Below are 15,112 nucleotides of genomic sequence, written 5' to 3' on the forward strand. Positions count from 1 at the left end.
TAAATAACTTTTCTTCCCTTAGAGACAATCACAGTGCTGGAGGCTGCTGCGACACAAAAACAAAATATCTTCAAAAATGTCTCCAAACAGTCAAGCTGAAAATCTAAGCCAAAGTTTCATTTAACAGCCTGTCAGTTTTTTGATGTGAAGCTAATGAATGCAGTGGCAAACAAATCCATCAAACCTAACATCAAAACAACTGCATTTCATCCCACCAAACGGAAAAATGAAATACAACCTGCAGGCCAGCTCTTTGATCCAACCTAGCCAGGAAGCAGACCTGTGAATGCCACCACAGCTGCTGCACAGAAGTAATCACGGCCTCCATTTCACCACAGAAAGAAAAAATGCTCCAGAAACAGAAAACATTCCTCTTGTAAATGCACCAGTATCTTAGTTCAACTGCTAAGCAATCTGTTACATATTTTTAAATCTCTAAAAGGAAAAAAAATATATATATATATATATAGCATTTCACTTTAGATTACTCTGATATTCAAAGCTAGAAAGATGCCTAAAATAAATAACTGTTCCACTCATACTACAGTTTTGCTAATGGAGGTTTATTAAAAGCCCTTCTGCTCTTTATGAAAGCTCCAAAAAGAAAAAGAAAACAAGTGCTTTTGTACATACATGTAGCACAATTCCTGTTCCAGAGAAGAAACTCACTGGGCATTCACCAAAGCTGAACTCTACCTGTCAGTAGGCATTCAGGCACCTGGAACACTTCTCTTAATTTTTTTCAACGAAAACCTTAACTCTGATAAATGAAATGGGCATGGAATTATATAACTGCTCTCTTAGGTAGGTGAGATCACTTAAGGTAAGGCCCTTCCCTTCTGGAGCATCATGTAGGATTTGGCTATCCTGTATTTTGCTGGTCAAGGCAAAAGAGAGATGAATGATCCTCACGAAGGAGAAGAGAAGGAAAATCAGAAACAAGAGGAATTGCAAGGCCTGGAGCATTCACAGAAATTTTTAGAAAGAGGGAGAGTCAAATTCAGCTGCTATCACGGCTGTGTTCCCTCAGTTGCACCCATGCCTGTTCTCTGAAGATCTCCATAATCTATGCACAGGAAAAGCCTAATGTGAGAGATGAGGCACTTTGGGTAGATACTAAAGGATAAAGGGCCACCTAGATTAAGGGCTAGGAAACAGGGAATATATCAACAGGCAGTGGAATACCTACATAATAATAATTATTGTTACTACTATTTAGCTGAGAATTTCAAATGTTGAGGAATTTGCTGAAATTTGGAAGACGAGCATTTGGGCATAGCACAAATAATGGAATGGAAGTTTGCGTCAATGTTAGCCATAGCAAGCGTTCTTCAACAAATACCGCATACTAAGAGGTCAATAATACAGTCAAAGGAAATTCACAGGAACTCCACGTCCCATCCTGCCCCAGAGACGCCACCAGAGGTGAAGCAGCTAAAAACAAAGCAAGCAGTCCTGATGCAGTCCCAATGCCAACCCTACCCTCACTGCTGGCCCTCATCAAACAAGCTATCCTCCAAGTGATGAATTCACAGAAATACACATGGTGCCTGGCATAGAGTAAACAAGCAATGCCTCAATAAACAGATTCGTCCCCACCTATTTTAAGCCATTCAAATGGATGAAAAGGTCCCTATTAACCAAAATCTGCTGGCTGCTAAATAAACACCACCAATGTATCAGTGAACCTGGGGTTATCTTCTCAAAATCATTTTTTTTATTAAAAAATAACCTCTTGTAACAGCTCTTTTCTAAGTTATGAATTTAGAAAAAATGGTTTATAATACATGAAATATTATCAGTAGAGATCCCTCACTCTGGACATTAATTAATTAATACAAACAGGTACTTTATCAGATGCTTTTACATACTCAAATCAACATGTGACAGGTAAAGGAGATGTCATTCTCCAGCACTTCCACTATGAAAAAGTACGCCATTATTTTTTAAATTATCCCCCCAAATGCATAATTCATCATCACTTGTGAAAAATAATTGTTTTTTAAATAGTTACCATTTACAATAAATTTTTAAAAGGCAAAGAATTAAGACTAACAAATTTGGTCATCCTAAAAGCTAAAAATCTTTTAAGTGTAAATCATAATTAATTCACTATACATTACATTTATCCGCAGCAAAACATAAAAACTAACTACCCAATTCACAAATTTTCCTAAAATTAAAAATTACACATGTATATACACACACACAATACAGTAAATTCATAAGGTTGCCTAGAGAAAGGCTTGAAAATTAATAAAGATATATCCCATGTAACTGATAAAATCTTCCCTCAACATGCCATCACAGCACATTATAATGTAACTGAACATAACTGAGACTAGTCAAGAAAAACATTAACATTGAGAAATAAATTTAAGAAAGCCTAAGGATATTTTAGTGAAACATTCAAATTGTATCCAAGCTTAGTTTCCTATTTTTATGCGGAAAAGTAAAATTAGTTACATGAATCAAAGTAGATTCTTTAATATCACCATGTCGATCATTAACTGAAACTCTCTATGGTAAGTATGACACTGCCCACCCCCATACCTCCATCCCTGACAGCAAAGGTATTTGTGTTCCAGTTCCTGCAATCTGTGAATATGTTATCTTACATGACTAAAGGGATTTTGTGGACTGCTTGTTCTGAAGGAGACCACAGCAAGGACCCGAGAGAGGACTCGAGGAGCAAAGACCTGGTTGACAGGCAACCAGGAAACAGAAATTCAGTCCTACAACTACGAAGGAACTATATTCAGCCAACAATTTGACTGAGCAAGGAAATGGATTCCTCGCCTGAGTCTCCAGTAAAGGAAAGCAGTCCTGTAAGCACCTTGATTTTTGCTGGTAAGACCAATGTCAGACCAATAACCTATAGAACTATGAAACAGTAAGTGAGTATTACTTGAAACCACTAATCTTATGATAGTTTGTTATAACAGCAATAGAAAATTAATACATTCTCAGAGTAGCACCATCTCACCAAAAGTAAGGAAAGAGTGGAAACAACACCTAAAAACATCTCAAATGCATGCAATTATGACAATTTTAAATTAACTGCCAAAACTGCATTAGAGCCATTAAACATTTTGTACCTAGTAAAATAACCAGAACCAAGACAGTCATGTCCCTTGACTAAACTGAATGATATAAATCAACACAGCCTGAGTGGATATCCACATATCTAAGTTTTTCCCTTCACAACAAATCTACAGAGAGAATATTTTTAATCTAGAGAAAGAAATAAAAAGAAGAAATGACTTTCCTAATAGTCTTTGCCAAGCGGGAAGATGAAGAGCTGGGTCCAGGTCCCCGGCTCCTCCACCACAGTTCTGGGCTCCAGCAGCAGAGACTTGAGAGAGGACCACTAGCGACCTCTCTTACTTGGTCACACTCCACTCCCATTCTGTCCACAAGGAAATGTGGAAACACACTCAGAGGACATTCTAGTTTGGGCGAGTAGCCAATACCAGGAAGCAAAACTGAAACCTGTAGTAAAGAAGCTACCTTTTCTGGTGATGGAACAGCTGTGATAATCTGATGTTATTATGTCAATGATGGAAGATGCAAACCATAAAGTAACATATTTTGTTACAACCTCAGGGCTGTGACGTTGTTTCGATGCAGATACAAGCATTACTCTTCTACAAAAGCACTGCAGTAGTTGCGCAAGGTACATATATTGAACTTTGAGGTTTTTATTAGGTTTATTGTAATACAAAGGATGTGTAATGGAAACAAGTAGTTCAGTTCTGTTCCTTTCTAAATTACTCCTCATAAATAAAAATTACTCAGAATAGAGAAAGTCTTCTAATAGCAGGAACTTTCTTTTACGTCACAAATTTATTCAAATGCTCCCTGGGCTGCCAGAGGGCTATACTCTTATTTTAACATATTATACAATTTTTTAAATACATGTGTAAATTAAATCTAGGGTTGTCTTCCCTGAATACATTTCTATCCAGGTTCACTCAATGGTTCCATGTGAAAGTTTTATCAGTGAATAATATGTGCTTGTACCATGCAGTGGCCAAGATAAGGCCACATGAGCTGTATGTATCATCTTCCACTAAATATATGTCAGTTTTACACACTCTAGAAAATACAGAGTTTCATTAAGAAGCCTTTGCCTTAACATCCACAGGAAAGGAAGCAACCTAACAGAAGCTACCACCACTTTGAAGATGATCTCTATTTAATGCCATGGGGGGCAATTAATTAAATTTAATACAACTTGCTTGTGACTGAAAGTACAGTTTGTGAACTAAATTAAATACATTGAGTAGAAGATGCACATTTTTATACCAAATTTAACATGAAGATATATTTCTTGTTAAAATATTTTCTACATTATTACTTTCAAAAAATTCATTTTTGTACTAAGGGCAGTTTTAATCACTTCTTCTTACCATCCTCCCTCAACCTCTTATTACAATTTTACCAGATACTTTCCTCTGTAAACATTAGTTTTCTAACCTATGGATTGAAGTCTTAACATGGAGTGAGCCAAGTCTACCCAACACGAAGCCACAGGGAGCCACTGGAATATCTCACAAAAAAACAACTGGTGGCCTTAAGAAAGAAAGTATCAGTTGCAGAAAATTACCTCTCAGAGTAAACTGCTCCACGGTAATCTCAAAAGAGAAAAATGCTGCTACAAACAGTAACATAACCTATGTAAAATAAATACATCTGTCTGAAATAAATTACTGTAGTGACAGGCATATATCACTAAGAAAAAAAAATAAATGCTACACGTGATCTTAGCTTTCCCACTATAATAAGCAGAATACATATTTAATTCATGCTTTATTTTTGAGGCATAACTTACCAATTTAGCAACTTTCCCATAGTCAATCCATCTGACAGTAGCAAAATTTGTGGATTCTGCACAGTTGAAACCATGATTAAAACCAGCATGGTAGCCATATGGGAAAGTGATCATAAATTCTCCAGCCTCCTGGGTGATCTGCAGGGTAGAAAACATAATATTTCCCAATTATAAGACATCCCAAATTGCCAATACAATTTAAACATATTTCCTATTTAAAAAAGAAAAAGAAAAGAATGCCATGATATCAGAGCTATAGCAATATAAAAGAAGTCCCCCAAGACCCTTTACTTACTTCCTTTAATAGTTGTTCAGGAACCTTTTAAAAGACTTTTCTAAACAGGGTGTGACGTTCTGGCCATGTAGTCCAATCATTCAGTCCATAATCAAAGAAATTATACTTTATTTGAAGATGCCTTTGTTTTATGTTATTCATATAAATATGTTCATATTAGCAGTCAATGTGTATATTTTAATACTGTAAAAATTCACATTACTGGAGTTATATAACAGGACATATCATAACTGACATTTCTAAAGTAAGAGCTATAAAAACTTTGATAATACATGCTGAGTAGGTTGTATTATGAATTCTTATTGCTGAATAGTTGCTGGCATTTATCAAATTATCCTTTTATAATATATAGAAAACAGTCAATTAACTACATTTGATTTAATAGTAAAATTTCTACCAAAGAAGTATTCAAATATATGTATAATATATAAGTACCTATGTGTGAGTGAGTGCATTTTCAAATATAATTTCAATAGCTTGGGTAAACCAGCCAGCAGCCTAAAAGCAAAAATAAAAAAGTATTCATTCCATTCCTAATTTTTAGATTAAAGAAATTTGACTTTCTATAATCACCAAAGCACATAAAATACACCATGAGTTATAGAAAAATAATGATGCTAGATTTTTTTTTTGTCTGCTCAATACTTGAGTATCAAACATAAAACTCACTGGTTCATTCAATCACTTTGGTTCATTTCCATCCTAAAACGATGAGAAATGAATACGTGGGTATGCGCTTGTGTGGAAACATACAGGTGCACATGTTCCAATTCAATTACCATTTTAGGAATGTTAAAATGTTGTGTGGGGGATTATTTTTTTCCCCAACAATCCTAAAATTTAGCTCACCACCCTTTCCCCCATGACACCCCAGCAGGTGTTGTATTGCAATGAGCAGAAACTCAGCTGCCACCTGGCAGGCAGAGAATGGCTTATTGCCAGTGTTCAACACGGTTCTAGTTCCATCATTCTGAGCCATGTGAGAATACAGCCTGATTCTCTCCTTTCCTGGTCTCACTGAATCTCATTCATTATAAGTGCGCTTGGAAATTAGGCACTTCCTTGACCACATGATAAACTCACCAGGCTCAATTGTGTTTAGCCCTTTAAGATGGGGGGAAGAGGGTAAGACTGCTGTCATTGGGATAAGGAAACTAGCTTCACTGCTCCACTGAATCCCACCTACAATCCTCCTCCACTGTACCTAGGAAACCCTGCTCCTGCCATGTTGAAAAAGTACCTGTTTCCACTGAACAGGACTCTAAATTTTATGCCTCTATATAACTTCTGGAAGCAGCTCAGTCCCAGTTAGTCAAAACATAAGGCTAACACACTGCCTCTATGTAATGGATTGACTTAAAAAAAAAAAAAAGTACAGGGACAGAAAAGAACATGTCCCTTTTATTATAAGACTAACAAAGCCTCACAATTCCATATCACGGGTCATGCACATAATTGAAAAGCAGACATTAGCTATCTGTTAAACATACTTTTCCACATATATGTATGAATATGCACAAATACATTGAAAGAAGAAAAATGTTAGTCCATCTGTGAAACGACTGCCTAAAGAGAGAGGATTGAACTAAGGAGGAAGAGTGTGTGATTACCTTCACATTGACCATCTATTTTCATCCTCATAATAGCCCTATTTAGTGATACTATTATTATCCCCATTTTCCAGATGAAGAGACTGAAGATCAGAAAAATTACGTAATTTACCCAAGTGACAGAATCAGGAATGAACTTGGAAAGTTTAATTCCAAAGTCTGTGCTACTCTGTCACATGTTACATTGTCATCATCAGAGAATAAGCGCTTTGAGGAGTACACCATCACCACGCACCCTTCGTCAGGCATTATTTCACATAACAAACTGCAGTTGCCAATCAGCACTCTAAACTGCTGATGTCTCACCATCTGTGGATGAACATTCATCCCTGCCATTTCCCACAGAAGCCACAAAATGTCCCACCTTCAAAAGACCAGCTAAGAGTCTAGTGCATCTAGAGATCTACCAAGCAGTACTTGGAGACCCTCAGCCCAAAAAGGGGTGCAAGGCACCTACCTCCTTCCCCAAAGATTAGAAAGGAGCTACAAACTCCAAAGGCCTCCATCCTGGGAAAATGAGCCAATCCCACAGTCCTGCTACTTTATATAACACCCCCTCCAAAGAACAGCTTGATCAATTCCTATCACCAGCCCTAAACCCATGGATATTTTTCTGTCTTAGAGGACTCTAGTCTACTCCTTCTCCTCTGTCTCGTAATATTCCAACTTAAATAAAAGTACCTAATCAAGCTTATGTTAACCACCTGAAAGAAACGTGCACTGATGATATGTCTGAGACTGGAAAGATGTATCTGTGAGTAAGACAAAGCCCTACAAGAAGCCGCAGCCCCTCTGGGGGGCACTGCCTCTGACCTCCGTACTTGCGGCAGTGCTGCAGCCCATCTGTACCTGTGGGCACTCTCCACAGTGCACACCTTGAAGGCACATTCTCTGTCATGGACAGAAGTACGTGACTAAACCAGTGGTGACAGCATCCTCATCACATAAGATAAGTATGTCTTGTGCCTGACTGCTGCACAAATGGTTTGTGAGCAAGCAGGACCACCTCAAGTTGGAGAATGATTCTTGGTCCTTGTGAAAATTCTGCTTTGAACAAAGCTTGGGCTGGTAGGGGCTGGGGTAGAGATGGAAGAAAGGAATTTAAGGGCCTGAGATTAAGAAAACGTAAAGATTTAGTCACAAGTGAAAAGCTTCTAAGGTGGAAAACAGCAAGGATTATGGGAAGAAAGCCAAATAAAAAATGAAAAAGAGAGTAGAGCTATTTTTTAACATTTCTGCAAGTAGCTAAGGACTTAATCCTCTTCCAACCGAGAGAGAGCTTTTATTTATCTGGTCAAAAGCTTTTTCATTTCAGCTTCTTCACATAAAAATGCTCATGCTCTGTAGTAATTCTGACCCAGTAACAACCCATGGATGCAAAGAAAGAGGGATCTACATGTACAGGGTCTTACAGAACCTAATCTTCAGAAATAAGCCAAAGAAGCAATATCTGATTATTAAATCATCAGGCAATTTTATCCATAATGAAATCTCAATTGTATTATGTCTGAATGTGTTTAGAAGCAACATGCTAGCACCATAACCACTGATTCTAACCAAACTGCTAATAAATATTGCTCTGAATTCTTTTTTAAAAAATAGATCACATGCACATAAATTATGTTGCTCATATAAACGATTTCAATGTAGAAGTGCTACAACTTGTTCTGTCAAATGTGCTACATTTTACTTCCAGTGTTTTTATAAGTAAACTATAAGAGCATGAAATCTCTAGTATATGTATTTTGAAATATAAGTAATTTCAAAGTAGTGTTTACCTAAATAAAACATGAATCTGAATTCTTCTCCCCACATCCTAAAAGTCTTGCCTGAAATCAAAGATATGTTAGTTTATGTTAAATTTGTCTTAAATACCAATACTACACACATGAAATGAATTCGTTAAAGAGAAATACTAATATACCTTGTCAAAGGGAATACCGTATTTCTTCAACACCGAGGGAGATATCAGTGTCATCTTGTGGCGAAGAAATGCATCACATCCTTGAGAACTGCTTGGGAAAAAACCTAAATGGAAACAGTAAATATAAGCAGTAATAAGTCAATTAAGATAAAATTTCTAATCTTTTTTCAAGTTTATGTTCTAGTACTCTTATAGAATGACAGCTTTATGCAAATAGAGACCAACTTAACCATCAAAAACCCTGGTATTAAAAAAATTAGTCATAATTCTTAAAAAATTAAAGTATACATACTTATATTACCAACGGTTGACCTTTTTTACAAAAAGATCTGCCAATAGTTGTTTGCATAATACAAAATTACTAAACTTTATAAATTCCATTTGTAACAAATTTGAATTCAACCTATCTATTACAATCGACAAAATATTACAGGAGGTAAGAAGAGGAAAATCTGCATTTTAATAGAAGAATCTCTCATTTTAGACTCCTAGAAGCAATCATTCCAGAAGCACATGTCCCACTGCCTGGCATACAGCAGACACAAGGCAGTTTCCTACCTTTGTTTCTTTCTGATCAATTTTAAATAGTTCAACTGCTACTGATTTCCTGAACCGACTCCCGCCAGTGCCAGTCAAGAGCTTGGAAACCTGCCTCACCAGTCTCTGTGGGAACAATGTTTTGAGGAGGCCTTTACATGAAGAAGCTAAACATGCAGCAACCCTTTCATTCAACAGTATATTATGCACTGAAACATGGCTGCTTTTCTCCATCTCTGCTTTCACTCCTGCACCCTGTGTGAGGCAGACTCTCGTTAACCTGGTTATATAAGCGAGAGAAAAAGAACGTGCTTGATGCCCTGTTCTTCACTTTCCTCACTCAAAGGAAAAACTGGCACACACAGCAGGAATGGAAGGCGAGAAAGACAAGAGAAACATGGAAAAAACAAGGGGAATCACAAAGAGAGAACCCATAAGGAACACAGAACTCCCCAGGAAAGCATGTGTGATGCGTGCGAGTAAAGTTCGGGGAGACGCACAGATGCTCTTTGACTCCTCCACCGCCAAAATGAAGATAAGGCCACCAGAAACGCCACTCATCTTACTCTCTGGCTTACTACATACAAACAGCTCAAGAAAGTGACCAATCTGATGAAAGAATTACCAGCACTCGTTACCTAAATGTGAACCATTTAACCTCATAGAATAGCAGGGTTTTACAGGAGTAGTTCTAGAGTAAATAAAGCACAGGGAAATATATACAAGACCTTGTGGTAGCTCACAACAAAAAATGTGACAATGAATATATGTATGTTCATGTATAACTGAAAAATTGTGCTCTACACTGGAAATTGACACAACATTGTAAACTGACTATAACTCAATTTTTAAAAATGTTAATAAATAAATAAATAAAGCAAATAAGCCTTCATTGATGCCACCATGGAGTATGTGAGGCCACAGGTGATCAGAAGGAAACAAATCAAACATCTAAAAAAGAGTCATTAGGACGAGGCCAAGATGGCAGAGTAGTAGGATGCTCGTGGCTCACTCTCCCACAGATACACCAAGACTCACATCCACGGACCCACTCAAGCAACCAGAGCACCTGCGGAACTCCTACAGAACACTGTCCTCTTCAAAAGACAAAGATGCCAAAAATCTGGTAGAAGGAAGGAAAAAAAGAAAGACAAAAGGCAAAACAGTGCAGGACCAGTCCCGCGGGAAGGGAGCAACAAAGGAGGACTAGCGATCATTCGCTGGGTCCCCCCTCTCCAACAGAGAGGCCACTGGGACAGAGGGGGAGTCTCCGACGCTCAGATCTGTAAGGAGCAGCCCTTGACCTACAAAACTAAGTTAAACGGGCACAGAGGGTCCCTGCAACAGTCATCCCGAGACCCGAGCCAGGATCTGGGGGCCAGGACAGGCTACCCGAGCAGGGCGGAGGATGGGGATGGCTGCACTGAGGCAGCCCCGGGGGACTGCAGGGTGCTGTGCAACGTGGATGAGTGGGTGCACAGGGCAGAACAACCTGGGCCCTCCATGAAACAGAAATGCTGATGTGCCCTGGGGGGAAGGGTGCATACCCCTATCTCTGAAAACCCACGGAAGGTTTTCTGCGAGGAGAGGCGGGCCCTCAGGCGCGGCAGCCATATCCTCTGGCACTTGGCACCCAGGTGGGAGAGGGAGCAAAACCTGAATCCGTGCCTAGGGGCTCAGCAACCTCAAAGGCCAGACAGTGACTTCTTTGCAGCCCAAGACAGATAGGATCCTATCACTGAAGCGGGAAGCCCCATTAAAAGACCAGCAGGACCCCCCAGGCAGGGCCACTACTCTCCTACTAGCACCGTCCGGTTCCCTGGCCCAGAGGCTCTATCTCACTTTTTGCCTCTGAAATGGCTAACTTACACCTAAAATTCTATTGGTTCCCTGAGCTCACTTCTGATTGGTTATTTCCTTCGCTCCTGATTGGTTATTACTCTTATTTCTGATTGGTCCACTTCCCTAACTTCTGATTGGTCCATTTGGACTTTATTTGCACGGAGCTCACTCCTGATTGGTTATTTCTCTCACTCCTGATTGGTCTATTTCTACAAAGCTTGTTCCTGGTTGGTCAACTTCTGTTATACTTTATTTGCATATGATGTTGCAAAGTGTAAAACTGGCAGCCTATAAAGGCCTGTGTAAACCTACAGACAGGGTCCAGAACTTGGAGTGTTAACTCCTCTGGGCCCGCTGGAGTAATAAATCTAAGTTCTCCAATTCTCCGAGTGCTACCTGGTCTCTCGCCTGCATCCAGGTTGCTGTCACAACTGAGCTGTAACACTGAGCTATAACACTGAGCTGTAACACCAAGCTGTAACACATTTTTCCACAACACCGCCCTGGTGTCTCACAAAGTTCGCGCCGCCAGGACAAAGGAGGAGCTGAGTTTGGAAATCTGGGACAAGACAAAGATGCCCACTATCACCACTCCTATTCAACATAGTCTTGGAAGTCCTAGCCACAGCAATCAGGCAAGAGAGAGAAATAAAAGGGATCCAAATTGGAAAAGAAGAGGTAAAAGTGTCACTATATGCCGACGACATGTTACTATATATAGAAAAGCCTAAAAGGTCCACACAGAAACTACTAGAGCTGATCGAAGAAATTCAGCAAGGTAGCAGGTTACAAAATTAACGTTCAAAAATCAGTTGCATTTCTTTACACTAATGATGAATCAACAGAAAAAGAAAGTAAAGAAACAATCCCCTTTAAAATAGCACCCAAAGTAATAAAATACCTAGGAATAAATCTAACCAAGGAGAATTATACAAAGAATTATACACAGAAAACTATAATAAACCATTGATGAAGGAAATTAAAGAGGACTTTAAAAAATGGAAAGATATCCCATGCTCTTGGATTGGAAGAATCAATATTGTTAAAATGGTCACACTGCCCAAGGCAATCTACAGATTTAATGCAATCCCTATCAAATTACCCAGGACATATTTCACAGAACTAGAACAAATCATAATAAAATTTATATGGAACCATCAAAGACCTAGAATTGCCAAAGCATTACTGAAGAGAAAGAAAGAGCCTGGAGGAATAACTCTCCCAGACTTCAGACAATACTATAGAGCTACAGTCATCAAGACATGATATTGGTACAAAAACAGACATATAGACCAATGGAACAGAATAGAGCCCAGAAATGAACCCACAAACTTTTGGTCAACTCATCTTCGACAAAGGAGGCAAGAATATACAATGAAATAAAGACAGTCTCTTCAGCAAATGGTGTTGGGAAAACTGGACAGCAGCATGTAAAGCAATGAAGTTAGAACACTCCCTTATACCATACACAAAAATCAACTCAAAATAGATCAAAGACTTAAACATAAAACAAGATACAATAAACCTCCTAGAAGAAAATAAAGACAAAACATTATCTGACACTGTTCTGCTAGAACAGTCTACTCAAGCAATAGAAATTAAAGCAAGAATAAACAAATGGGACCTAATGAAACTTACAAGCTTCTGCACAGCAAAGGAAACCATAAGTAAAACAAAAAGACAGCCTATGGAATGGGACAAAATTTTTGCAAATGAAACCAACAAAGGCTTGATCTCCAGAATATATAAGTAGCTCATACGACTTAATAAGAAACAACCAAACAACCCAATCCAAAAATGGGCAGAAGACCTAAACAAGCAATTCTCCAAGGAAGATATACAAATGATCAATAGGCACATGAAAAAGTGCTCAATATCACTAATTATCAGAGAAATGCAAATCAAAACTACAATGAGGTATCACCTCACACCAGTCAGAATGGCCACCATTCAAAAATCCACAAATGACAAATGCTGGAGAAGCTGTGGAGAAAGGGGAACCCTCCTACACTGCTGGTGGGAATGCAGTTTGGTGCAGCCACTGTGGAAAACAGTATGGAGATTCCTCAAAAGACTAGGAATAGACTTACCATATGACCCAGGAATCCCACTCCTGGGCATATATCCAGAAGGAACCCTACTGCAGGATGACACCTGCACCCCAATGTTCATAGCAGCACTGTTTACAATAGCCAAGACATGGAAACAGCCTAAATGTCTATCAACAGCTAACCGGGTAAAGAAGACATGGTATACTTATATAATGGAATACTACTCAGCCATAAAAACCGACAACGTAACACCATTTGCAGCAACATGGATGCTCCTGGAGAATGTCATTCTAAGTGAAGTAAGCCAGAAAGAGAAAGAAAAATACCATATGAGATCACTCATATGTGGAATCTAAACAAACAAACAAAGCATAAATACAAAACAGAAACATACTCATAGACATAGAATACAAATGTGTGGTTGCCAAGGGGGTGGAGGGTGGGAAGGCATAGATGGGATTTCAAAATTGTAGAATAGATAAACAAGATTATACTGTATAGCACAGGGAAATATACACAAGACCTTATGGTAGCTCACAGAGAAAAAAATGTGACAATGAATATATATATATATGTTCATAACTGAAAAATTGTGCTCTACACTGGAATTTGACACAACATTGCAAAATGATTATAAATCAATAAAAAATGTTTAAAAAAAAAGAGCCATTAGAGTATAAAGAGCCACCTGTAAAAATCAGTACATTCCACTTAGGCACTGGATTTTTAAAATGAAAAATAGACATAAATATTAAAAAGTACATGCCAACAGAAACATGAGAAATACTACCATTCTCTACAACACCAATGGGAATAAAAGGAATAATTTTGCCTTATATGGTCCTTTGACGCACAATACATAAATAGAAAATAAAATATTCTGCCAAACAAACAACCCTTTGAAAGAATGCAGATTTTAATGGAGAGCAAGTACCACTCATGTAATATGACCCTCAAAATAAGATGTCCTGAGTCTATACCACAAAGAGTAAAACACAGCAGAGCAGTCCCCAAACACACAGCCCACAGAAAAGTTTTAACAATATAATTTCAATGGATCAAATTTTTCAAATCTGTAACTCTGCATAGCACTGCATGAATTAAGTTTTAAATTAAAATCAATGAAGAAAGAGGAGTCTATTTAATTTTCTTTTGATCTGGATTTGTAATCAGGACCTGAACAATGTGGTGACTGGTCATAAGTTAATTTAAATTGGAAAACCACTGAAGGAAGGCAATTTGCAATACATTAAGAACTTCATATTGGTTGAGAATTTATGTTTTCAGCAGGATATTAGAATTATATTTTACATCACCCTGGAAAATATCTTGTAGACAGCACAAATTATGTACAAAGTATGTATCTCAAAATGAATTTTACATCAAAACACCTGAAAGAGTACATGGTTCACACTCATCCTCACTTCACAGTTTATGAAAAATATTTTATTCAATATATAATCAAGCCAGTGTAACCAGAATACTATTTGATACAAAATGATAATATTTTTAAATGCAGAACTAAAGGAATGTTAGCATCTTTCATAATAAGTGGGGGGAAAAAAAACTTTGGAGTCACTTGTTTGAAATATAACAAAAATAGATTTGATAGAAAAGATAGGATTTAACTAAAAATTCAACTGAGACTATCAGCTTTTTTGAAAATCATGAAAAAAAGAGAAAACAAAGTATGTGTTAAACTTTTTGCAAGTAAATTCATTATGCTTTCAAAATCTTTTCTTTTCTATTCTAATATTTACTTTCTTGATGTTCTTTTTTTTAAGTTTTTAGGAATTTTTTTGGAAGAAGTCTTCTCTAAAAGTTATCATATTTGAATGCTACTGCTGCCGCATGGCATAAGACTTTCTGATTTACCAGACACATAATGGAATAGTCTTCTCTTTCACAATCTTGAAGATCAAGAAGTTCCAATAAAGAACCAGTTGTACGCTGACCCCTCAAGTATCCAGTATTGAAAATAGCAGCTAGCATCTCACTACCACACCACATATACCCCAC

The 15,112-nt window shown here is 37.8% G+C and overlaps 1 protein-coding gene across 4 annotated transcripts in view; it reads right to left on the reverse strand.

Moving 5' to 3' along the window:
• The window catches only part of KDM4C (lysine demethylase 4C), a 360,071-nt gene that overhangs the window by 229,552 nt on the left and 115,407 nt on the right, over nt 1–15,112 (reverse strand). For all 4 annotated transcript variants that reach the window (XR_012071960.1, XM_031676953.2, XM_015242581.3 and 1 more), the window contains 2 exons: nt 8,664–8,767; nt 4,835–4,972 (listed from right to left, as the gene is read on the reverse strand). Coding sequence is in view for 3 of the 4 variants with exons in the window: in XM_031676953.2 (XP_031532813.2) it covers nt 4,835–4,972; nt 8,664–8,767 (242 nt within the window). In the remaining variant the exon portion in view is untranslated. The remainder of the gene's footprint in view (nt 1–4,834; nt 4,973–8,663; nt 8,768–15,112) is intronic.

The sequence above is a fragment of the Vicugna pacos genome, chromosome 4 (genome assembly GCF_048564905.1).
Source record: "Vicugna pacos chromosome 4, VicPac4, whole genome shotgun sequence".
Lineage (NCBI taxonomy): Eukaryota > Metazoa > Chordata > Mammalia > Artiodactyla > Camelidae > Vicugna > Vicugna pacos.